At 42.2% G+C, this 26,985-nt stretch overlaps 1 protein-coding gene across 8 annotated transcripts in view; it reads right to left on the reverse strand.

The window, feature by feature from the left end:
- PHACTR4 (phosphatase and actin regulator 4) overlaps nucleotides 1-26,985 on the reverse strand; it is an 83,941-nt gene that overhangs the window by 51,547 nt on the left and 5,409 nt on the right. For 5 of the 8 annotated variants that reach the window (XM_083627141.1, XM_083627146.1, XM_083627142.1 and 2 more), the window contains exon 2: nucleotides 10,330-10,376. In XM_083627141.1, the coding sequence (XP_083483267.1) occupies nucleotides 10,330-10,357 (28 nt within the window). In that variant the 5' untranslated portion in view covers nucleotides 10,358-10,376. Of the gene's footprint in view, nucleotides 1-10,329; nucleotides 10,377-20,246; nucleotides 20,595-26,985 lie in introns of those variants that run through there. The other 3 variants (XM_083627139.1, XM_083627143.1, XM_083627147.1) reach the window with 3 other exon arrangements.

The raw sequence follows: 26,985 nt of genomic DNA on the forward strand, positions 1-26,985 counted from the left end.
TTGTACATTGCACCAATATACCTTTTGAAATGATTTATGAATAAATAGTTCCCCAAAGACAGGATAAGCGCAGAAGAAACCCTTCCAGTTTAACAGCCTTGTGATTCAGGTTACTACAAGCCCAACAACACATCTGCCCAATATGAACATCACTAAGTTGTGCCATCTCAGAGATGATCTGGTTGCTTGCTTAGCATCCCAAGCTACTTCCCCATGCCAATTGCCAAGCTCGACTAGAACCTTATTCTCCATGAATTTGTCTAATCCCCTTTTAAAGCACTCCAAACCGGCGGCCGTATCCACATCTTGTGGTAGCAAATTCCAGTTTAACTACACACTGTGTGAAGCACATAGTTCTGTTTGTTTTGAATTTTCCTACTATTCTGCTTCAATGGATGTATGAAAGAGAGAGAGAAGCATTTCCCTTTCCACTTTCTCCAGACCATGCATAATTTTATCCACCTGTATCATGTGTCTTCCCCCCCCCCCCCCGACTTGATTTTCCCCTAAGCTAAAAAGACCTGAACTTTGTAGCTGCTTTTCATAAGACAGAATGAAAATAAACAGGGCAGCAAAAGTACTCCAGAGAGAGAGAGAGAGAGAGAGAGAGCGTACCAGGTGACAAATCAGATGAAATAAGATAGCTTTAGTGGTCCAGTCACAGGCAAACAGCATAGGGGCCACACAAACATTCCTTGGGACAGGGGCACAATCTCAGCCCCAATGTCAAAGTGGCTGTGTCCTGTGCAGTCACATTTACAAATTCTTCCTCTGTACTTCAAAAAAAAAATAATCTATGCAACTTGAAAGAGATCTCCTGGTCACCCCGGTAAAACAAGACAAAAGTGTTTTGCTTACTTAAATTAACCCCAGAGCCAAATACAGAAATCTGATGCCTAACCCAATTTAATGAGGATCAGTCAAGCATGCTGGCAATGCGGGGGAGGACAACAAAGATCCTGCATAATGCGGGTCCAGCCCTACCGACACAATGAAATAACAGCTGCTTACAATGGAAAGGCCATTCTGCAGGGCGGGATGGGAGGGGGGGGGTGGAAACTGGCAAGTGGTGATAACAGGGACTGAAAAACAGGTAGGTGCAGCACTCCAGCATTATGAAAGAAACAGCTGCAAAAACGTTATCCTTCTCCAGATATGATCTTTTACACTTCCTGAGATACTTGGCTTTTCTCTAGACACAACCTCCCCCCACCTCACACTTTCAATTCTACAAGAACAAGATGCACACATTTGTTTCAAGAGGTTAGCAAACCCTCTTTGGGTGGGCTTTCTAGACTTTGCTCCAGCTTGCAAGTATAGGCAGCCTGTGGTTGAAGTGAATAAGCAGTTAACTTCTGAATCCTGTAGTGATCAGACTATTATTTACGCACACAAACACACACTGAATGTATGAAGCTGGTATTTGGGAGGGGTTTTCATTTTTATCTTCACAAAATCCCCTACCAAAATTTTAAATGTAAGAACTAGAAATCATAGGCAAACACATAGCAGGTATGGAGTCCCACAAAAAGTTGCTAGAAAGAGAGAAGCAATTGAGTTTGGAAGCAAGAGCAATTGGGGGCATTTCAAGCTGTCCGGCATCAGTATGTTGCGCAGAAGGCTAAAAATTGAAGCTTGATCTCACCTCCTCAGTCATGAACTCCCAAGGCAGTCTTGTGCAAGCTACTATCTTTCAGCACCCTAGTTCACCCCCATCTGTCGCACGGGGCAAAAAAACACAGGAAGCTGCCTTATACTGTAGCTTACATACAATGGATGGATCGGTTAACACCCAGGTTTTTGCAGTTATATCAAAAATTACTGATTTGGTTATACTATTAGAAATGCATACAGATAATTATGAAATTATTGTGAGGTTTAATAAGTTAACTGTTTATATTTGGACAAGTTTTCTGCTGTACTTTGTTGGAAGGAGAAAAACAATCATTTCCTTAATAACAATTTAAACAATTTATTTAACTAAAACAATAACATTATAGCATATGTATCCATGTTTGTTAACTGATGTGGTTAAATGGTGTGTTTTTTAAAAAAAACCTTAGACTGAGTTTTAGCACACATGAAAAACTTAAAACAAATCCTTATTTCCTGATGAATAGCCTTTGGACTATGTATAATGTAACTTAAACAGAAAACTATCTTTAGAAAGATTTTTCCTCCAAAAGCGTTTTATTTTAAAAATCCAATTTAAATTTTTAAAAAATCTGATTTAAATTTTTAAAAATCTGATTTTTATTATTATTATTATTTTAAATCATTGCTTTTTATCCACCCTGATATTACCTGGGGTAACTTGCACAAGCATGTTGCCCTGTGGAGCAGCCTCACTGCAGCTGCTTTTTCAAATGGTCCCTGAACTACTGGGTTGCCTGCATGAATCAAGTCTTAGCAACATTTGTGGGACCAGCTACCATCAGTCACCATATCCAGGTTTACAAATATAATCAAATGAATATTGATTCAGTCACCAATTGTATCCATACTTCAAATGTGGCAAGTAAGAAGAGAGTCTAAGTCGGGCTTCGTCAACCTCGGTCCTCCAGATGTTTTTGGCCTACAACTCCCATGATCCCTAGCTAGCAGGACCAGTGGTCAGGGATGATGGGAACTGTAGTCTCAAAACATCTGGAGGGCCGAGGTTGAGGAAGCCTGGTCTAAGATCGCATATATGGCAACAGTAATAGCTTGGTGGATAAGCTTCTGAACTTCCATGGTAATTGATGGAGAACCATGTCATCTTACTGGAAGGAACAGCAAAGAGACAGAGGAAGAAATGTTTAAATGTCAGTGAAAATTAGCTCATCATCCATCCATACAAAGCTACGAGTTAATGCAGGGAGAGCCTTTTTGGTTCAGAGAATACACTAGCACACTGCTGTTTTGCACTAGTACAGTACAGCTTGCTTCCAATTTCAGCTAGTGCTGGGTGAGCAAATTTCCAGATAGAGAAATAATCCCAAACTTATTTCAAAACAGAAAAACACTCCTTTTTGGTGGAGAAAAAGAAAAAAGCCCTGTACTCAAATCAATAGCCATTTTGAAGAAATTTCCTCACCTTGAAAGCTTTAGTCTGAATTTCAGCAACAGGTTTTTGCTGTAGTAGTAGGAGAGGTCCAAACAAGCTATCAGCAGTGACAAACTATAGCGAAAGGAACATGACTAGAGTGCCATGTCAGGGTGCATGGATACAGGTGTGTTTGCAGAGCACAGGGACTCTTCACCATGGAGAAAGGCTGCCCGCAACTTTGGAGGCCCAATGCCCAAAACTGAATTAAGAATCTGCAGATAACATTGAGCACCAAATGTCATGTATCTGTAGAACTGAAGGAGAGAGTCGTCCTTAAGTATGATCATCCTTATTTTTTTATTTTATGTAGATGTTCTGATATCCGATAGCAAGCATTGGAGCAAATTCCTAGGCTTCAAACAGTGAATGGGAAAACAAGTGTCAGAGGGGAAAGGCTTCGCTTACATCAAAGGTGCAGGCCATTTTAAAGGTTTGTTTAAGACTTTCAGCAGATGTATTTAAAAAGAAAAAAAAAACCTCCCAAAAATTACTCTCCCAAGATAGAGGTTAACACTCTATTCCAAGATTCACAGAATTGTAGAGTTGGGACACCCTGAAGATCATCTAGCCCAGCTCCCTTGCAATGCAGGAATATGCAGTTGTCCAATACAGGGATTAAACCTGCATGGCAAAAAGAGTAGGAAGGGGGGAGTGAATGGCTGCCCTCCATTGCCACCTCCACTGGAGCCATATAGCGAGGGGCTAAGGAAGCCTCTCCGGCACCCACTGGCAGAGGAAGAGGAGTGTGTGGGGAGCACACCGCACCCATCAGCGCGATCCTGGTGGAGTGCCATTGAGACTGCCCCCCCCCCGCCCATGCTGGGCACCACGCCCCCAGGATGTTGTCACGCCCCTGTGGGCGGTGTGCCACACCCCCGGGACACGCGCCAGCCCCATCCCCGCCTGCTCTCCGCTCCCCAGTGCCGGAGCATGAAGCTCCGCCACTGTCAGCACCCAGGGCGGGGCATGTACGGGCGCCAAAGGGATGCAGCAGGCCATCTTGTTACCCCCCCCGGGTGGCACCTGGGGTGAGCCGCCCTCCCACCCCCTCTTCATATGCCGCTGCATACAGCACCCATTGCAAACAGCAGAGGGAGAGATCTGATCATCTCAGATTTATAACAGAGGATTCTTCTATGTACAGTGGTACCTCGGGTTAAGAACTTAATTCATTCTGGAGGTCCGTTCTTAACCTGAAACTGTTCTTAACCTGAAGTACCACTTTAGCTAATGGGGCCTCCCGCTGCCACCACTGTGCAATGTTCTCATTCTGAAGCAAAGTTCTTAACCCGAGGTACTATTTCTGGGTTAGCGGAGTCTGTAACCTGAAGTGTCTGTAACCCGAGGTACCACTGTATTCTTATTTTGAACTGCATTGTTAAATTGTTTTATACAAGTTTAAATTTTGCTTGTCACCTAGAACATATAAATTTAAAATAAATGAATAATGCCAGGTTATCAAGGTGAAGACATGTGCTCAGCCCACTAGAAGCGCCTTTCTGTGAACATGGTGAGCTACGAGACACTTGCCAGAAGTACACAAGCCCCTTACTGTGCCTCTGCTGCAACAACAGTCCCAGAAGACAAATAACTGAAGAATGAGACCAAAGGAAGGGCCACTGTGAGTTTAGTCCTTATACGTGAACCACCACCGCCCACATAAAATAGGGTGTTGATATTGCTACACACACGAGAACAGTAAACGAACATGAAATAAATTTGGAGCTAACGGAAATAGCTTCCCACACAGCACCATTCGAAACTGCTGAAATGCACAGTTGACTCCCACTGGCCTGATGCCCTTTTGAGAGAGATGTTGCACCTCACTTACAGTGTTTCAGCAATTTGCTAAGAGTCAGTGTTTTTTATGCCAATTACGAGGATAGATATAAGGAAGAAAAATTACTTAGGTCCCCCCACCCAGCTCACTAAAACATTAAATTTGAAGCAGAGCTACACTTAAGTTTAAGACAACACCAAACCACCTCGTCAAGTGTCAAATTTCTATTGTTTCATAAAGAATGGAACACAGAACAATTTCACATGTAATTTCAGTAAAAAGCCCATGGAAGCCCTTGACACCAGGGATAGGGAACCAGTGGCCTTTCAGGTGTTGTTAGACTACAGTTCCCATCATCCTGGACCACTGGCTATGCTGGCTGGGGCTCATGAGAGTTTGGGGTCCAACAACACTGGGAGGGCCATATAGGTTCCTCAGCCCTGCTTTGCCTCATGGGTAGAGAAGCTGCAGCCCTTTACATGTTGTTGGGCTAGGCCTCCTATTAATGTATTTTTTTACTCACTAAATTTATATTCCACCCATCAACCCAACTTTTATAACAAGATTTATCCCGTATCAGCTTGTCCATACACTGAAGATCCTTCTGAGAGGCCCTGCACTTTGTGACCCCACCACCACCCATATCATAGATTATCATGCTGGTCAGAGTCTTTTCAACACTGGCATGAAAACTGGAGCTTCCTTCCAAAGGAGGTCCATCTCATTCCATCTTCATTAGTCTACAGCTATTACATGGAGGGGTTCCCCTGCCTTTTAGAGTTAATTGCTGAATGAGTGATGTTGCTATAATTCTATTGTCTATTTTGTTGTTGCTGTTGCTGAGATGTGCCTTGTATTTTAGCCATGATGCTTTAAAACAATGTACTAAAACAATCAGTATTTTCATAGTTGCTTCATGGAACCACAAATTGAAAGGATGTGGAAAAAATATTTTAACAAACAACTGTAAACAAAAAAGTTCTCATGAATGAATGCTGACGTTATACCTTTGCACTGAGATAGCCGATATAGTGCCTTCTAGATGATGTCTGACTCCCATTTCCATCAACCCGTCAGCATTGCCAATGGTAAAAAATGAAGGGAGTTGGAATCCAACAACACTAGGAAGGCACTACAATGACTATTCCTAGCTTAACACTTGGAAGCTGCACATAAGGTAAAATCTTCCACTAGAATTCTAAAAACAACTCATTACAAAGAAGAAGCAGGTATTTTTTGCCACACAGGTAGAAAGCTCAAAGTGAAGCCTGCCATCTAGTGTCTCGCGAGCAGAAGAGCCTGACTATACAACACATAACATGAGGCACTTATATAATTGGAGCAACCCGAAAAATTGGGCATGAATGCCAAGTTGAGGCTTGTCAGACAGGCAAGTACAACAGGAACAACAACATTCTGACCAACATGCCTGCAAATCTTGAACTGAAATAATAAGGGTGAATTATAGCCAGCAGTAAATTTTGTTTACAACTGCCACAGGTAAGGCCTTTGCCAAATATGAAGACTCTGTGCAAAAGGCAGCAAATCTATTTTAATCCATTTTATTCCATTTTTAAAATGTGTATGCCATATCCTTGCCATCATCATTACTATTCAGAGAGGCTTAACAAGATCTCATTAAACTCTGCCCTGCCTTTTATATTTATGGGACTGGTCTTAAGAATAAGAAGTGAATATTGGGAGACATTCCTTTCACTTTCAGCTCACCTCCCTATTGACCTCCCAACTCCCACCATCCCAATGTTATTTTTCTTACAGGTGAGCTTGCTTCTAGGATCAGAGCTCAGTTGGGAGGAAAAGTGAGGCTGGTGCGGCATAGAAACAGACAAGCTGGGCTCAACCCACCTTGAGGATGTGTTTCAGGAAGAGAGAAGCAGGGCAAACACTGAAGCAAACACTGACACAAGCATAGTCCATGTCCCCAAGAAGCCTGCCATCTAAAATCCTGGAGGCTTTATCCGCAAAACAGAAATTAGTGTTGCCAGCACATCAGTGCAGTGCAATACAATTACAGTGCTACATAGTAACATTAAATGCATTTCAAAGGCCTGGTTCACATGTAACGTGAAGTCAAAGTGTGGCTTAGCAAGCCTGTGATATCCATGGGGGAAATTGCAGTCTCTTCACCTCTTCCCTGGTCCTGCTCCTGCACCACCCAAAGGTAAGCAATGGTTAGGTTTAGAATTACATGTGAAACCAGGTCCATGGTCGCTTAAAGAGAACCAAATCATGAGCCTGACTTTGGACAACACAAGTCAAGGCTTGCTGCTCCTGGCACAACTAAAAGTAGAGGAGGAATGAAGCAGGGATTGCTGTGCAGCAAAACTCTGCTCATTTGCATTAAGTCATAGCTAACCATTAACTAAGACTTAATGTGACATTTGAACACAGCTGCAAAAGATTTACAAATATACCATTTCCTCTAGTGCTGTGTCCTCCAAATCAAATCCATTCTGTAAAATTTGCCCCGTTTTCAGTTATGCAAGGAAGGGAAAATAAAAACATACGACTTCAGAATGCTGCTGTAAGAGTAAAAAGTTTTCTAGGAAAGCAAGAATGACACAGCAAGCTTTTACTAGAGACCTGCACCAAAAAGGCATTGCTATGCTGATTCACATTAATCCTCACTGCATCATAAAACCCAGACAACTATTCTGTATCCTCCTCTGGAGGGTTTAATATCCACAAGCTTAAAAAAAAAATTAATCTTTTCATGAGAACACAAGGCAAAACAAAAGCTCAATCTAATAGATTTCATCTTATTATCAGCCATATTACTCCATAAGGCAGCAGATTAGCTGCAGCAACCAAGCAGAAACTGCTTCTTCCTCAGTTTCTTCAAAAAGCAGCTGGGGAAAAACTTTCCTTGGGATCCCCTCGTGGCCAACAAGGTGCACAACAATGCTACTCAGAATACTCACAAGGTCTTCTAATCTAAATAGCTAAGCACCTATTGTGCAAGCGGTAAACAAACAAATGGCAAAGGACAGAAATCAGTCCAGCCACCTGGTTGGGAAATACATGTAAGTAAATAAAAGATGGGGGAGAAAGTGCTGAAGTCAACAGAGCTGGTCTCAAAAGACCTGGACTGCAAAGCTCTGCTTCATGGCCACTCTGGCCTCTGCCCAGAGCCCTATTTGCAGTAGGTAACTGATACTTGGTGGGAGGGAAGTAGCCTCATCGTCCCCCAAGCTACATGCATTTAATTTAATGTACACATAGAGTCTACAAAGATGCAACTATCTGCATGCAAGATTCTCTTCCAGGATTCCTAATTACACAGGGAGAACCCTAGGCAGGAACAGCTGCAAGTACACAGACTCCATGCAGGCACACAAGACTCCCCATGTTCACTCTATGTCGTGAGTACAAGGCTATAGAGACCTTAAATAGTTACTTGGGAAGATAAAGCAGCAACATGCAAAGAGCTGCATCAATTGCTCCTAGCAACTGAAATCTAGCATTGCCAAGCTGGGCTGTTTGTGGGGAGGGGGGCAGTGTTAAACCCTCTGATTCAAAAGTTGCAGGAATTTTGGCTTTAGCTGCATTAACTCAGCCATGAAAAGTTTGCAGATTTGATCACTGCACTATGAAGACATAGATTACTATGGGGGGAATATTAAATACATCTGAGCAGTGCCTTTTTTCTCAAAAAATGTTTAGGGGTTCTCTCATTTTCCTATGCATCTTGAAATACTGCCCCTCAATGAGGCCAAACTTAGATTCACAAAATGTTTAGGGGTATGCGTACCCCTGCATCCCCCCCCCCCAGAAAAAAGCACTGCATCTAAGAATAGAACCATTACAACAATTATCACTTAGATTATCCAAAGAGCATTCTGCAGTACAGCATAGCTTGCATCAAATCTCAAGGGAAAAGAAATGGGGCAGTAACACTAGTGAAACATCCAATTAAAGGAACAATTACAGCACATAATAGTAGCTCTGCTGTCATCAGGAGCACCAACACGAAGACATTTCAGTCACGGACTCCAGCATAGACAGGAAACTGCAGTCATGCCAACCAAGTCATTAGGGCCTTGGAGACCGATTTCTGCTGTGTCCCAAGCTGGCCTTTCCATAACTAATCCCTGTCATTACGGGCACCGGGACAATGCATGACAGAACAGTGCCTCCTGGTTCCCAAATCTTGGACTACAAAAAATAAAAATAAAAATCAGTGGCCACTGTGCAGATTCGGGGTCACAAACTTTTTAAAAGGCTGCAACAATAAAACTAAGTCAGAAAATCTCTTTGACATATCACTTAGGGAGGAGTCTTTTTAAAAGGACAGAATGTATAGTCTATACCATCCTCAAAACAAATAGTTTCTTACAATTATCTCTAATAGATCAGGCAACACCAGAAATGTCAAAAGGCAGGTGGGTCACTTGCAAAAGTAACTGCCTTTGCTGCACATTATGTATTGTTAAGAATTTTGGCAAAAAAAAATCAGATGGAAAAGAGTTTACAGCATCTTACTGGCAGCTTTGCACAAATTTTGAAACTTGCCATCAAACCTTTTATGCCATCAATTAAAGTCACTTACATAGGTTAATTTGACCTGGGAAAGTCATATAGCACAGACAACTGTTTTTAATTCCGTGTTTAATCCTTTCCTTCACACACAACACATGGCATAATGCAATGCACAAATAAATTAGAGAAGTGCTTCTGAACCCAAATACCGGTAAATCCTTTTCCTTCTCCATTGGTACACCACAACCATTGGTCCATTTAGCTCAGTACTATCTACTGAGAATGAAAGTAGCTCCCCAGGTTTTCAAACAGCAGCTTTTCCTAGCCTTACATGGAGATGTTGGGGACGCAACTCAGGATCTTCTGCCTGGAAAGCATTTTTGAATTCTACCACTGACCTATAACCTCTCAACCGCAGAACTGTCAGTGTGACCCAGAAGCTGTTTTGAGAACAGCTTCTGGCATCATAACTGCTTTTCACAGAAATTTTTGAAAAAGCTGAGTGTACATAAGATCACATACTTGCAAATTTTTCAAACCAAGGGAGAAAATGTCTTCCAGGTCTAAAACTCATTCAGGTCAAAATCTTAAACTAACAGCAAACTCAGAGCTCTTTATGTACTTGCATGTAGGGTCAGGCATTTGCCTGGTGAAGGACTGATCAAATTCTGTCAAATAATCAGATATACTTCAGGAATTAACTTTATAAATTTAACTTTAGAATTCTAAGCACAGGGACTGCAATTTTATGCATAAACCAGCTCAATAATTGACTGTGGTCAAATAATATACAGTCAGTGCATAATATCTATTCAATTGACCACTGTGCCAATACCATTTGTGCCAGTGTGCCAATGCCACAATTAAGACTAAAAGTGAACTTTAAAAAATGAAAATTTAGAACGATTGGGGACAGAAGGGATTGCAAACACTGGTTTTGGATAATCAGAAGAACACTTACCAATGCTGTCTTCCGTTTCCTGTGACATGCCTGGTTTTTTAGCAAATCTTGCAAAAGAAAAGAGAAATTAGAAATTTTATTAAATCATGGATCTGTTGAACACCAGAAGATTTGACATCTGAGCAAAAGAAAAACATCTCCAGTCAAGAACACAAACTCATATACAATATGGTCAAAGAGTATTCCTAGGAACTTTAGGATTTCTTTCTTACATGCAAAGTTCCAACTTAACGAGAAGGTTGGTGGTTCAAGCACAGCCAGGAACAGCTGTGGGAAGGATTCCTGCATTGCAGAGGGTTGGACTACATGACCAACCCACTACAAAACTCCATTGAACATAATGGGACTTACTTCCAAATACAAATTGTGTTGAAGGACAAGATCAGGGTTCTGGTGACAACATATTATGTCGCTACCAATGCCAGACAAAATGTGCGGACCCCAAATTACATTTAAACTTTAAAATCATATTATTTTCACTCTGCAGGACAAATCTTTAACCCAGATCAGAACAGAACTTCTGCACATCAGTAATAACTCTAAAAACACATCAGTCCATTTCTCTCTGGGGTCATTCCACGTGAGTTCAACGCGGTCATGCCACCCACTGTCCCAAATTTTGATGAAACTTGGTGTACACCCTTCCCTTATGGTTGAAAGAAACCCCTTTTCTTGGAGGAAAAAAAATAAAATGTACACAAGGCCGAGGATCTCAAGAGGGACAGAAACGCAGATTTCATGAAACTTTGGAGTGCTATAAAATCAAAACCGTTTGTGATAGAGGGGGGGAAATTTAAGGGGGTTTCTTTCAACCAAGGGCAATTCAGTCACATGAGCACCAACCTGCAGTTTGAAGTGGTACTTCCTAAAAGACAGGTTAACATTTAATTACCCAAATTTTTAAAGTCCCAAGTTTGGGAAACCCTGTCTTATTGCAACATTTAATTTTCTAGATAGGTTATGATTTCATTTGTACCCTTGAGAACAGGGGTCGGCAACCTATGGCCCATGGGCCACAAGCAGCCCATGGGGGTCATTTAACTGGCCCATGGACCCCTGCCGCCCACTCAAGGACCCCTGCCTCCCACTTGGTCAACTTCCGTGTGGAGCAGACTGGTGTGGAGCAGACAGGGGACCACCTTCTGCGACACTGGCCAGCTTCCCATTGGCTGCAGGAAGCTCCTGCAGCCAATGGGAAGTTGTGCACGCCTCCTCCGTGTCGGAAGGAGTATCAAAAATAGCATTTGCGCATGCGTGCGTCCACCCACTCCAGCGCCTGTGGGACCGTGAACCGGCCCAAGCCACAAAAAACTTGCCGACCCCTGCTTAAGAACCATTCACAAATGAAGTTGCATATTAAGCTATTTTTAACCTGGTCTTGTCTGCAGCATCATTTTCTGTGCTTCCAGTTTAGCTCTACTGACAAACCAAGTGGGCGGAAATTTTAAGTAGAAATGTATCCTTTGGGCAAAACAAGAGAGGCTACCCATCTAGCTCTTCCTTGACCTGAAGGAAAGGCAGAACAAAGGAAAGGAGGCTTGTAGAAACCACACTGGGCTATAGGTTTATTGCTAGTCTCAAGGTGTGTGGGTGAGATGACAAAGAAGTAGCAATCCTCTGAAAACCAAAGGTTTGGTCTCCAGCAGCATTAACACACAAACTGTAATGCAATTAGACAGTGAAAAGTTTTCATCTCCTAAGAAATAGCTCTCATGTTGGGAAGGGATACTAGGTAGGGCATTCTCTCTTATTTATATCCACAAAGGAGTTCGGGAAAGCATGCCTGGTTTGTTTCCCACATTTAAACCTCACAACAACCTTGTGGGGTAGATTAGCCAGAGCGCGACTGGCTTCACAGATGAGAAGGAATTTGGCATGCACACATAAATTTGCATACATGGGGGGGAGCTCTTTCAGTCTATTCAAGATTGAGGACTACCCAATTTTAAGAAATTAAGAGGATCTGGAAGTGACCTTCTGTAGAAAACTACTGCCAAATCCCCTACAGGTTGCCACTTGTTCAGAATAAATGTGCCATGAATCAGCCACATTCTTTCAAGTTTATGCTTCAAAAAATTGATAGATAGTAGACCTAATTTATATGGACACCACGTTGGATTTTAGTTTCTTTCACAATAAGCTTTACCAGAAAGGTCAATTTGCACACAAACAAGCAGTTACCAACTCCCCTAACACAGTCACAAGACAGGCCGATACACATGCTTCTAAATTAAACAAGGAAAAACCACCAACTTCATGAAAGAAAATACTGTAGTATGAAAGCTTGCAAGTTCCAAAAGGGAAGCTTTCCTCACAATTGGGAACATCTGAGCCGCTACTAGTGCTAAATTTCAAAGGTAGTCAGAGTTACAGCTAAAGTAACAAAGTATCTGCAACATCATCAAAACCAAACAAATGTACCACAACGTTCTCATGGCACTTTTTCTCTAGGCTGTGCACACCTGTGTATACCACAGGAAAGCAGCATGTAAGCAACAGTTTATCAGCTATTAGACAACTCAAGAAAGCATGAATCCTCTGGACAATATGCATATTACTATTACATTAGCCATATTACTATTACATAGTTTTAACACACTCATGTGTTTAAGCAGTATGGTTGGAATCAGGTCTTATTTGAGAAGGCCTCCAGATTTTTATGGATATGCCAGTCAACTCCCAAATGTAGTTCATGTCACAGCTGCTCCCTAAAGAAGTTCCCCCTGCATTCCCTGATAACTATGATTGTGAAGGCTATGACTACCCATAGTCAGCTCCATCTATTCATGTTAACTCTTAAACAAGATGAAGCCATTTGTTCTTGAACTGTTGAGCCAGCTAGGTAGCATCAAAGGTTAAGCATTCACACCAAATATCTTTGTTTTGTAATGTAAATTAGCAGGGATGGAGACTCATCACTGGGGGCCAAATACAGCCCTTCAAGTCTCACCATCCAGCCCATAGGAATGTTCTCAAGCCACACTTCCTCTCCCTATGTCACAACCCCCACTGCCCCTCCTTAAATATTTTTGACTGGCTGGAATGTGTCCTCTTGGTTGCCTAGATGGCAACATGGTTGTATTCATCAATCCAGGATTCCCAGGAACTCTTCAATTAACTCAGTGAAGTGAATGTATAACAAGGAACCAAGCTGGCCAACAGCTTATTGTTCACCAAGAACAATAAGTGGCTTCCTAGCAAGTGGGACTCAACATGTCTTGCAAAATGGGTCATTTGCTCCATTTGCTAGGCCTTTTGAGCTAGTCAACTAGTTAATGCCTCTACCTAAATGAGGAAACTGTACCCTAGAATCCCAGATTCCCCATTTTTCAAAACAAGAAATGATGTGAATATGCACACAACTGACTGCAATTCTACCTAACAGTGTGATTCTACACTCATGATTTCAGGTCCTGATTTATAAGTGCCAGTATCTAATGTTCACATCAAAGCAGCTTGGTACTTGGAACTCTGCCAGTTTTATTTAGTGATACTTCCATAAACCTAAAGCCACAAGACATGCAATAGCCATTTCAGAAGACCAGCCCTCATGGTTTGGTGAAAGACATCAATGCTTTGCAGATTCACCTGAACCCAAAAGACTGTGGAGCTCAGAAACCAAAAGGCAAAGGTTTAAAAATCCCAACAAGCTACCTAGCAGTGGCAGAGAACAAATAGCCAAAATAAATAAGTACATGTTGTAATAAATTAAAAAATTTAAAAAATTGTCCAGTAGCACCTTAGAGACCAACTAAGTTTGTTCTGGGTATAAGCTTCAGTGTGCATCATGCACATGAAAGCTTATACCCAGAACAAACTTAGTTGGTCTATAAGGTACTACTGGAAGGAATTTTTTTTATTATTTTGTTTCGACTACGGCAGACCAACATGGCCACCTACCTGTAACTAGAACTACCTGACGCCAAGTACATGTTGTGTTACTCACATATACAGTTTTGAGAAAGTTTCCATTTCTGATTTCCATACATGGAAACTGCTTTTGTGAGATAATGCTTAACACTCTCTCCAAAGGACACTGAACGTAAGTGACTACAATAGTTACCAATATACCCAAAGAATGCCAACAAACCTCTTGCTACAAAATGGGATCAAATTCATCAAACAAGAAATGCTTCAATTTGTTGCTGGCTAGTTCTTAAACCAACATGACTTAAAAAGGAATGATGCTTGTGCATCTGGAATAATTTACTTGGGTGTACACTCACCTGTGAGCCAATTCAGAAGAGTCATCAAGCTAGAGGGAATAAAAGAATCATAAACATGTAGAGTTGGAAGGGACCCCAAGGGTCATCTAGCCCAACCCCCTGCAATGCAGGAATCTCAGCTAAAGCATCCATGACAGATGGTCAACCAACCTCTGCTTAAAAACCTCCATGGAAGGAGAGTCCACAACCTCCCAAGGGAGACTGTTCCACTGTCAAACAGCTCTTACTGTCAGATACGGTAGTTTTTCCAAACCTCAATATCCAAAAAGGCCAAATCTGAGAAACGGGTCAAGATCCCAATAGAAAAACTTAAGATTCAGAATTTATTCCAATCATAGATTGGGAGGAGTGTTTAATGCACGTATGTATGTACGTACGTACGTACACTTCTGCATATTAGGAAAGAGAGATCATTCAGTTTCAAACATAAATGTTTCAGATTAACATTTTAGCTTTATTGGTGCTATAGCTTAGCAGGCAACAATATATTTCATTTTAATAGAATAAAAAGAACCAAGCTTAAAAAAGAACCCCCTCGACTCCTAGCATTTTGCAACCTGCTCTATCCTGCACTTGTCTGATCCACAGCAGGACCCACTGCAGTGAATGCACTGCCTCCTCTGTTCTTTCTCCTGCCTTTGCAGCTGGGCACCTGTATGCTTCAACACACTCAATCATTTTGTAAAGAGCAAACAAAAGCAAAGAAGCCGTTGAATCTGGCTGGGTCACCCTCCCCAAACACATTGGGTTAATTCAGAGTAGCAGCTGTGGCAGAAGCACTCTACTTGATAATCCCTTCAGTTCTGCTCTCAATTCCACTCCCCCCTCCATCCATCCAAATGAGGTCAGGCCAGAATCACTGTAAACAGCAAAATTAGGCAAACTCCAGCTAAGAACAGGAGCTGGAGAAGTACAGGTAAGACACCAGATGATTCTGTTCTAAATAGCCACTTACAGTGATCAAAATCAGAACTTCTGAACATCCTACACATTTCAGAGGAATCTCCATTTTTTCCAGGACATGCAACATGCATGCATGTATGTAGGTGGAAGGAAGCCCAGAGCATCTTTGGCATGGAAAAGGCAACAGACTCCCTTTATTCTATAACACCACAACACAGCTCTTTAATACATGCTTTAGAGCAGGAATAGGCAAACTCAGCCCTCCAGATGTTTTGGGACTACAATTCCCATCATCCCTAGCTAACAGGACCAGTGGTCAGGGATGATGGGAGTTGTAGTCCCAAAACATCTGGAAGGCCGAGTTTGCCTATGCCTACTTTAGCGTGTTGTGTCTCTTGGCTTATGACATTTTCATCCAATAACATCACCACAGGTGGCTGCAACCACACTCAAATTTCACAGCTATAACATCCAAGCACAACAAAGCAATAGCACTTCGCTACACAGTTTGTTGAGCATGCAAAATCAAAAGTGACTTCCTATTTCCCTTTAAACACTGCACACAACTTCTCTCAGGTTGTCTTCTGGCCTAGTATTTGAGGCATTAGCAAAACAGACAAGAACATTGGGATACGACATCAGGGTATTAACAAGACTGGTGATGCAATAGTGAGACCCACGAGAAATGAATGTTAAAAGTCTAACCAACTGGGCAGGCAGTTTTTGTTTTGTTTTGGCTTTTTGCAAAGGTGCAGTATTTTCATTTACACTGTCAAGTCATAATGCACAGCACTGCCAAGGAGCTGCCTGCACTGCAGTCAAACCCTTTCTGAACAAGTAAACCAAAGAAGCAAGCTACCAGTGTGAATGAGCCATGATGGTAATTAGCAATGGCTGAATTCAGCTCTTTAAACAATAGACTTTTGGACAGCATGCTAATTATTTTAGCATTATTCTACCATGCAACCATCCCTCCTTTAATTCCCACCCAAACATTGACCAATCACAACAGGGACACTTTGAACTAAGCACAGAGTAGTCCTCCCAAAAACACACCATCTAATAAATGATCCTCAACACATGAACACACACATTTAAAAGGTGTGGTCTATGAACAACTGTTACAGAAATTTAAAGCAAAGGTTGTCAAAGTTTAGCCCAGTTAGTTTTCCTAGTTCCAAATAAATAAAATAACAGGTAACTAGATCCAACAGGTCAGCTTTGGCTGCAAGCAACACAAGCAGTGGCCTGCATCCTAACAGCTGAGCCCCAGTTGTATGCTTGATCATGGGGAAACCCCTCTGCATAGGGCTTTGTAAAAGGGAAAAACCCATTTAGGCTCAGCTGTAAACCTGCTTGTGGATGAGAGTGCCAGGTCTGGAAGCTGCAAGTGTCAGGCAGGATGTCCCCAGGAGACAATGATAACAGGAATAAGGGCATTAGCATCAATCAATAAAGGGTATCAATCAGTTGCCAAGAAATCGAAAAAGGCATATTTTAAAATTCTAGTCATCCTGAGGCCAGAAGCCCTTTGGCAAAGTCCTGATTTCCTCACATGTTGGTTTTGACTTTTAAAACTATTAATAACTTGGGACCAGGTCCATGAAGGATCCTCAGTCTCCACATTTACATAAGTAAAGGTAAAGGGACCCCTGACCATTAGGTCCAGTCGTGACTGACTCTGGGGTTGCGGTGCTCATCTCGCTTTACTGGCCGAGGGAGTCGGCGTACAGCTTACGGGTCATGTGGCCAGCATGACTAAGCCACTTCTGGCAAACCAGAGCAGCGCACGGAAACGCCGTTTACCTTCCCGCCGGAGCGGTACCTATTTATCTACTTGCACTTTGACGTGCTTTCGAACTGCTAGGTTGGCAGAAGCAGGGACCGAGCAACGGGAGCTCACCCCGTCGCGGGGATTCGAACCGCCAACCTTCTGATCGGCAAGTACTAGGCTCTGTGGTTTAACCCACAGCGCCACCCGCATCCCTTCCACATTTACATACCTGGACCTTAACTTTTTCTTCTGTGGCTCTTCTTTGGATGTTTCCACTGGGCAAGGTGCAATGAGTGGCTATTAGGTAAAGGAAATTATGAGAGGTGGTACCTCTACTACAGAATGTCCTCCCCAAGAAAAGCACGTCTGTTGTCTACCTTTGACAGCATATCAGCACCAGGCAAAGGCCTTTTTACTTTCCCAGGCTTTTTAATCTGTTCCAGGTCTTACGTCAGTTAGTTTTGTCTTTGCCATTTTTTATGTAGCTTTCATATGCTTTATCGTTGACCTCTTTTACAGTATGCATTTTAACTTCCTTTTATTCTTCTTGTAAGCCTCCCTGAGGACATTTATAATGTTTAAAATTAAGAAAGAAAAAAGGTTGTGCATGTTTACACCAGTTTCTGCAGATCCTACTGGTAGCAAATTTGCTGTGCAAGCAAACTAAAATGGTATTTACTTCCCCTATCTGCACATAAGAATGCAATTCATACCCTGTGTCCCTAGCAGTTGTGCCAGTGCAAGTTTGATTCCCAGCACTGCCACAAAGGCACTAGTTGTGCTTTCAAGCTGGCCTTCTAATCCCAATTATTGATGCACTTGAAGTACTTCAGGAAATAATAAGATACTCAGCAAGAAATTAGTTATTGACTATGCAGTCTGGAAAGGCAGAACATGGTCCAGAAAACAACTTTCTGTCCGCAGCCCAGGTTCATTGTGCGAAATCTATTAGAACCGTTACATTTTATGATGAGGGAGGGAAAAGCTGATCACTGACCTCCAAGGCCAGCAATACTAATAGTGATCATTTTTTTAAATGCCACTGATTTTTAAACAGGCTACAAAAGTCCCCAAAAAATGTGCACACCCAAATTCTGCATGCAGAGCTATGACAAAATAAAATGGTGTGGGTGGATTCAACAGGAGCGCAGCTTAGTAGACGTCACCTTTCCTGTACTTCCTGCAGCTTTCTAAGAAAGGTTCTACAGTGGGCTGATAAAGTCCATATTAGAACATCTATCAACAGTTTTAACTGCATTAGTTCCTGGTCCATTTCTGGCCCAATTCAAGGTGCTGGTCATGACCTTAAATGGCTCTGAACCATATACCTCAAGGGCAAACCACATTACACAAACATTGGCCTAGGTGTTAACCTCCTTTTGCTTTTAGAAGATGCTGGGATCGGTGGGCAGCTGCTCCATGTCATGAGCCACTGAATTGCAGGCAGCAACTTTTGGGTGAAGTGCCCTCAGGCTCTGGACTTACTCTGCCCACCCAAGTTGGCCAATGGCTCCTTTGGGACAGGAAAGAGTTTAAGAGGGCTTTCTGTTGCAGTTGCTTAAGCAACAAAGTGCTCTGAGCTCTGGTGCGTTCCTGTATGCTTTGGCAGTTCTTCAGTTGGCATGCTGCTGAATCCTGCCTCATTTCATAGAACTGTAGTGGGGGAAGGGTCCCCAAGGGTTATCTAGTCCAGCTCCCTGCAATACAGCAATCACAGCTAAGAGGCCCTGGAAGATGGCCATCTAACATGATTAAAAACCTCAAATGAAAGAGAGTCCAGCACCTCTTGAGGTAGTCCGTTCCACTGTAGAATAGCTATTACCATCAGAAAATTCTCCATAATACAGTGGTACCTCAGGTTACATACGCTTCAGGTTACAGACTCCGCTAACCCAGAAATAGTGCTTCAGGTTAAGAACTTTGCTTCAGGATGAGAACAGAAATTGTGCTCTGGCAGCGCGGCAGTAGCAGGAGGCCCCATTAGCTAAAGTGATGCTTCAGGTTAAGAACAGTTTCAGGTTAAGAATGGACCTCCGGAACGAATTAAGTACTTAACCCAAGGTACCACTGTATTTAGTCATAAGCTCTTTTTTTGTTACTTGAATCTATTTGGTCAGGTCCTATGCTGTGGAGCAGCAGAAAACAACCTTGCTCCATCATCCACGTGACACCTCTTCAGATATCTGAAGATGGTTATCCTATCACCTCTCAGTCTTCTCTACTCCCAATTCCCTCATAAGGCTAGCTTTCGAGGCCCTTTATCATCTTGGGCATCCTCCCCTGCACGGATTCCATCTTGTTGATATCCTGCTTAAGCTGTGGTACTCAGAATTAGACAGAGTATTCCAGGTGGGGTCTAACCAAGGCAGAAAAGAGTGGTACTATTACTTCCCTTGATCTGGGCACTATGCATGATGTTGGTGCTGCCTAGAATTGAATTAGGTTTTTATGCTGCTGAATCACACTGCTTACCTGTTGGTTCCAACTACTGGCTTTATCTCATACCTCCTCCTCCAGGAACCAGCCCCAAAACTCATCATCTAAGGTGCGGTAGGGTCGTCTCAGTTATAACACCCTATCCTTGGAATACATTCCCCAGGGAGGCTGACCAGATGCAGACTATCTTTTTGGCACTGTCCAGGTTTTAACACATTTTAGTGAGAAGAATGGCTTTATTCAGCCTTTGGTTTCTCTCCATTGCAATATAGGATGGTTTAATTTTATATATATATATTTTAGTTTTTAGGTGGACAGCTTTGTAAAGTTTTTCTTAACCTAAAAGGCAATGTATACCAACCTCAAAATAGCTGCTTGAATCCAGGTGCCTCTAATAAAACATTACATCCTGTGCCCTCTCACACAAGTGAAATGGACCAAAAAAATTTGAGCAAGTTGATACTTCCTTGGCAAAGTTCTTTGAGAACAAATGAAAGTGTTTCATCATTCTACTGACTTTTACTGATTATTCGTACTATAAAAGCAGAACTTGCTTTGCTATGAAACATTATACACACCTGCACTTCCTAGGGAAACTCCCAGAGCCATTAGCTTGAAAGAATTGCTAGCAGTCAGGAAAAAGGAAACGAAAACATCTGAAAGTCACCAATATGGTTAAAATATCCACATCGTGTTGCAGTAGTGATGGTGAGTTCAAGTATGTCTTTAGCAGAAAATTCCTTACCAGAATTAAGTATAAAACCATATGTACACTCTTCAAACCAGGTTGCAGTGAACTATGGACCCCACCCTCTTGGTAAATTTTCAGCTGCTACAGAAACAACAGGCGGTTGTGTAGCACCATGAAATGAGTCAGCTACCTGGAACTGAGGTGCACCTGATTGGGCAGCAGCTAAAGAGCAGCCAGTGCCAAGGAAACTCCCCTCACCGTTGGCACCAATGCTCTGTCATGAAAAAGCAGTAACTTCAATATTGCTCAAACAGTTTCTTCCCGCTTTCCCTATTAAATAAACAAATGCATCTGATACTCAGAGGCAACATCATTCCGCTCTATTTCCAGTGTCTAGGTTAGGTGTGCCATTGCTTATATTTAGCCAAAATAGTACAAGTCAGTTACCATCAGAAAACCTGGAGGTGCCCCAATGTTTTAAGAAGTATTTAAACAATATTTAGAAAAACTGCTAAGGGGTGAGAGGATGGAGCATGATCAGTGGCCAGACAGTGCTGATTGACTGTTTGGAGGGCAGGTAAAACGGAGTTTCTGAAAACTTGGACAGGAAAACTTCACATTTTGTTGCAGGTCCAAATTGTGCCACTAAATATCAGCCCCTGAAGAGCAAGATTGAGGGATAAGCTCCTGCCTTCATACCCTATTGATGGGTTTCCTATCTCGAGTGTAGGGCATAGAATGCTAGATTAGATGAACATTTACACTCTGAATTACACTCTGAACATTTACACACCTAAATTAAGCAAACACCCTCAAATGGTATTATAATCCCCTTGAAACGGGTTGGCTGATGCCATGTGCACAATTACAGGAGGATGATTCGGAGCCAAAGCATTTTTCAAAGGCATATGATGCAACAATCTTGTTGAAGCTTAGGGGGTTGATGCCTAGATGGAAGAATGTTTGGGGACCCTATGTATGGTGCTGAGTTCTGTGTAGGAAGGAAGGAAGAATTATAAAATGTAACATATCAAGGACTAGAAATTCATTTTATCACATTACCAGAGTTCTTTCTATAGTACAATATGGTCCTGAACAAGAATAAGGTGATGATCAGATTTCTCATAGGAAACATATCCTGAGCTTATCAGCTACTTTGCATATATTCAATTAAGATAAATTAGTTTTGAATATACATGTAGTTCTGCACCTGCAATAAACTGGCACATGTCAACTACTGTTGGTTGTTATCTTACATTGAAGTAATCCTGAAAGGTATAGTGCTTTACGTTCAACCTTAAAGAGGGAGGGAGGGATATACTGATACTACAGACATAGCATGGAAGTTGAAAACCAGGAGTTTCCTTTTGTCTTCCTCATTTCTGTTCCTCTGGTGTTACTGCTGTCATATTTTCAATGCACACACTGCATTTAAAGGAATAGAATTGTTTTTAGGTTTTGTTAAGGCTCCAATAAATGGTTATAGACCACCCTTGAAAGCTTCTTTCCCACATAATGCTTCTGTGTATTCAACATGCATTGTCTGTCCAGTTGTCACCTCCTTCCTCCAAACCACCAGTTTGTGCCTAAGAGTGAAACCATCTTTAGCACAGCCATCACACAGAATTCTTCCAGTCAGGCAGACAGGGAAATCTCACCACAGGTTTGCAGCCTGGAGGCTCAAATGCAGCAAAGTGGATTTCAAAAATGGTTTTTATTTCTCCATCACTAATGCTGCCAAATCAGAATAAATCCTTCACAGAGAGGAGATAATCTAACTTATGTGCTAACTGGAAATGTAAGCATCTCCAAAGCAAGGTAGCCATCCTACCTGCCTACTTAAGGGAATTAGTATTATTTGTTTATTTATGTTTACAAAGAAAGGGTGAAAATGTTTTTTTTTTTAAAGACAAATTAAGTTTTATTTTTCAAAGCACGATGCTAAAACATAAAGGGCAAATCCTAGCCCTTCTGCATCCTAATAGAACCACATTTATCAAAAAAGGCTTTGTGGTATTTTTATCATTCAGATCAAGGTAGGGGAACCTGTGTCCCTTTCAGATGTTGCTGGACTGCAACATGCAACATCCCGAGGCAGCATGACCAATGGTCAGGGAGGCTTAGCTGCAGCCTGTTTCCATGACAAATTTCCAATGCGGACTAAGGCAAGCATTAGATATACTGGGCACTAGTTATTCCCCACAGGAAACTTAATGTGATTTATCCAATGCTCTGCTGCTCTCACAAGGCATCAGCTTCATTTGGCATTTATTTAAAATGCACTTCTACAATTAATTGGCCTCAGGCACAATAGCCAGCTCATAATAGATGAGAGCAGGATGGGGCAGAGAGGAAATTGCATCTAAACACTATGATTTGGTCTACATCTCAATAAAAATGAGATGCAAGGAACTCAAAAGGCACACAGTATTTCACACACACTGGAATTTTTATTGTATTAAGTAGTCAATACGGCCGTAGCAGATGCTTCTCCATGCTTTGTTTCCATTTTTATATCTCCAACCACCACAATGAACAGCTGCCTCCCTCTACTTAAAAAGAACATAAATGCACAGGCAGGTACAAGTTGCTCAGCTAAAGCCAGCTGATTAACTTAAAGCCATCATCATCCGGTTAAGAAGACCCACAAACATACAGACATCACATCTAAAATGCAAAGCAGGTCACACATTGACACTCCTACGCTTGAGCAGTAGATGCTTTCTGACTTCCTCCTGGCTCTGATTACAATTTTAGTCAGCTAGGGGATTTCAGCACACAACTAAAGCAAAAGGGAATGCATCCATCTTAAGGGTCACATTGTGGGTTAATTTTCCTGACATCTGGAATATCCTGTTTTACACGGCAGGTATATGGATCAGGAGCCGCAGCATGGACCCACAGCATAATGCATTTGTTATAAAATACACACGGGTGGCGCTGTGGTCTAAACCACAGAGCCTAGGGCTTACCGATCAGAAGATTGGCAGTTCAAATCCCCGTGACGGGGTGAGCTCCTGTTGTTCGGTCCCAGCTTCTGCCCACCTAGCAGTTCGAAAACATGACAAAGTGCAAGTAGATAAATAGGTACCGCTTTGGCGGGAAGGTAAATGGTGTTTCTGTGCACTGCTCTGGTTCTCCAGAAGCGGCTTAGTCATGCTGGCCACATGACCCAGAAAAACTGTCTGTGGACAAATGCCGGCTCCCTCAGCCAGGAAAGCGAGTTGAGTGCGCAACCCCAGAGTCGTCCACGACTGGACCTAACAGTCAGGGGTACCTTTACCTTTTACACTTTGTCCCTACTAGTTGCAGGTGTTAATTTCCAAGCCAGAGAGGAAAAAAGGAAAAGAACAGTTCACTCTTTGAATGTATTTTCATTCCTGAAGAAAGACACTCTCTGTTGTTACTGATTTCAAATATTTATGCAAGCTACTACTGCATGAATTTTATTGTTGTAAGAAGCTTTGAGACATCTTGGTAGAAAACAACAAATAAACTCAAATAATTTATAAAATCAGCTGGAATGGTACCTAAAGCAAGTGTCAGGCTCATCCTCTGAATGTGTTTTCTTTCCTGGGTCCAAATGTACCCTATTTATGATGGGAACTGCCTTTCATAAACACATATGGCTTCCTCTAAGAAGATTCACATGTGGCAGAACTTGTTGCTGCTTCCCTTGAATCACATGTAGTCTCAAGGCCCTGCAGTCTGCAGCTATGCTGTACCTGCATGAGCCTCACCCAGGATGTGATTAAGGTTGAAAGCTAGCACAAGGACTGACATAGTCCAGAATGGGCTGAGTTTAGCAAAAAGAAAGGGGGGGCTGCAGCCAGTTCAGTGGATTCTTTCCACTGACTAGTGAATGGCATGGTTATCCTTCTCTCCACAGCTTTCTTTCAGTTTTGCTGGTAAAACTCCAAATAGGCCCTGCTCTACTACGAGACAGACATTATTCCAGTTTTTTTCGCAAATAGCTTTGTAATTTGATTTGATCTTGCCTACACAAACCCCTCTGCCTATAATGGTTTATGGTTGGAAACTAATCACCCAGAGTACTAGGCTCTCCATAGTTGACCTCCATCCCTGGATACCCTGCATTGCTTCCTGACTTTCAGGAAGGCATGCTCAATTAACTAATAATGGCTGGGGAAACCCAGCCAGATGGGCAGGGTAGAAATAACATCATATTATTATTATTACTGTGCTAGACAGCATGTTGTTGTTGTTGTTTAGTCGTGTCCAACTCTTCGTGACCCCATGGACCAGAGCACGCCAGGCACTCCTGTCTTCCACTGCCTCTCAAAGTTTGGTCAAAGTCATGCCGGTAGCTTCGAGAACACTTTCCAACCATCCTCTGCCGTCCCCTTCACCTTTTGCCCTCAATCTTTCCCAACATCAGGGTCTTTTCCAGGGAGGCTTCTCTTCTCACGAGGTGGCCAAAGTATTGGAAAATCAGCTTCAGGATCTGTCCTTCCAGTGAGCGCTCAGGGCTGATTTCCTTCAGAATGGATAGGTTTGATCTTCTTGCAGTCCATGGGACTCTCAAGAGTCTCCTCCAGCACCATAATTCAAAAGCATCAATTCTTTGGCGGTTAGACAGCATGCCCAGTCTTAATTAAGCAATTGCAAATTGCATTTCATAATCCACATACCACTGGCACAAAAACAACAGAATAACATCATTTGCAAACGTGCTTTTTCAGATCTTTCCTGCCTTCCCCACATTAAATATCAGAAGCAGCGCAACAGCCTCCCATCTGCCTAAAACCAATGGGAGTCTGTAAAGGCCTGTTACTTTACCAAGTACTGCACTAGTGCAAGCTAGGAACAACTGTACTGTGCCAAGGATCCATTGGCACGGTACAGCCATGAGAATCAGGCAACTTTGAGCCACTATTTTAATTGACCACAGTGACCCAAAGTGATATGTCAGAGGCAGTACTGGAAATTATAATGCTGCTCCTAGCCACCAAATGTAGGAGTTTAAGGCAGGTTTTGGCACTGCAGCTCCAGGAACTACCCAAGGATGCATCATGCCAACACCAAGCCTGGTGAAAGCTACTCTGCATTCACGTTTCTTTTTGAAGTATCAGATGTTTACAAGTGAGGGTAAGGGTTGTGGATTGAGTAAAAGTGTCTCCTCTAAGAGTTTTCTGGGGAAAGAAGAGAAGGGAGAGAGGTGCAACATGATACAGACATCATAAGAGGGAATTAAAAGATATAAAGGGCATCACTGAAAATGAGCAGAGTCAATGAAGTTACTATAGTGTCCTGTGCATTTGGCGAGAACTGATATTAAAACCGTACCCTCAAGAAAAGAGTCATCCCTGGAATAAATTTCATTTCTAGCACATGACTTTTCTCCCCTTCTGACCCCTCTTTTTTCTTTGCCTTTGAGATCAGGAGATAGCCACACTTTTAGAGAAGTGAAAGTCACAGACAGGGAAAATAAGGGCCGGAAATGGGCTGAGTGTTATTGCTCTGGTGGACAGGGTTGCACCTAATAGTACCCTCTCCTCCATTGTTTCCCATTCTGCCTTGCTAGACAACTGGTGCCTCCTATACAAGGCTCCTTCATATGTTCACAGATGCAATCTGGCTCACGCCACCAGGAGAATATTTTGAGAGAGCATGGTTTCCTCCCGCCCACTCCCCAAAGCATTGTATGAAAGAGCTTTGGTGACAGTTATTAGGAAATGAAGACAATTCAAACAAAGATTAGTATGTCAATAAGGATTTAGCAAGGTCTCTGGGCAGAGATCAGTTACCGTAGATAGGCATGCCAGGCTAAAGTAAAGTCCATAGCCACGAGTTTTCTTTCATTTTTGAATCTGTGATAGGATAAGGGGGAAAGCGCAGATTTTTGTTTACAACAAAGCACAACACTTGATTTCAAGTCAGACATTTCTAAAATATGGGAGGGGGGTGTTCTTTATGACCTTGAGAGGGGCAGGGGAAGTTGTCTTCTCTTTAACAGCTCTAATCTACATTTAATGGAGGGAAACTATAAATCAGCTGATCAACATACATACACACACTTGAGATCAGATTATTTTTTTACAATAATCACTTTGATTAAACATTGTGACCCTCAACTATTTACCCTATGGTAACAAATCTCAAGGGTGTATAAATGCTCTACAGTTACTACAGGAAACAACCTAAACTGTGAAACATTGTTTTACTAGGGCAAGGCTAGTTACCAAGCAGTAAGCAAATGAGATATGATCCAGAGACGGAATTTATAGGTACTCTGCTGGAAGCATACACAAGGTTTATAGCATCAAAAGCTGTTATTCAGAAAGAAACCTTTAATGGAATTTAACTGTCAGAGCTTCCTCACTAAATTAGAGTGCTGGGCCACTTTTCATTAAAAAATAACAACCCCAGAAACTGCATCAGAAACAAGCAGTTAACTACCCATATGTAGCTTACCTATTCAGTGACTAGCCCACCCACCACACTTATTTAAAAGATGGATTTTGCATCACTATTCCTAATACTTGGAAGAAACTGATTACATAGATCCATTCCAGTCTGGCTTCAGGCCCAGCATAGCAATGAAACCATCTTGGTTGCCTGTTGGGTGACATTTGTTAAGAGCGAAATAAGAGGAGTGCAGCTCT

This window comes from Podarcis filfolensis (genome assembly GCF_964270895.1).
Source record: "Podarcis filfolensis genome assembly, chromosome: 8".
NCBI lineage: Eukaryota > Metazoa > Chordata > Lepidosauria > Squamata > Lacertidae > Podarcis > Podarcis filfolensis.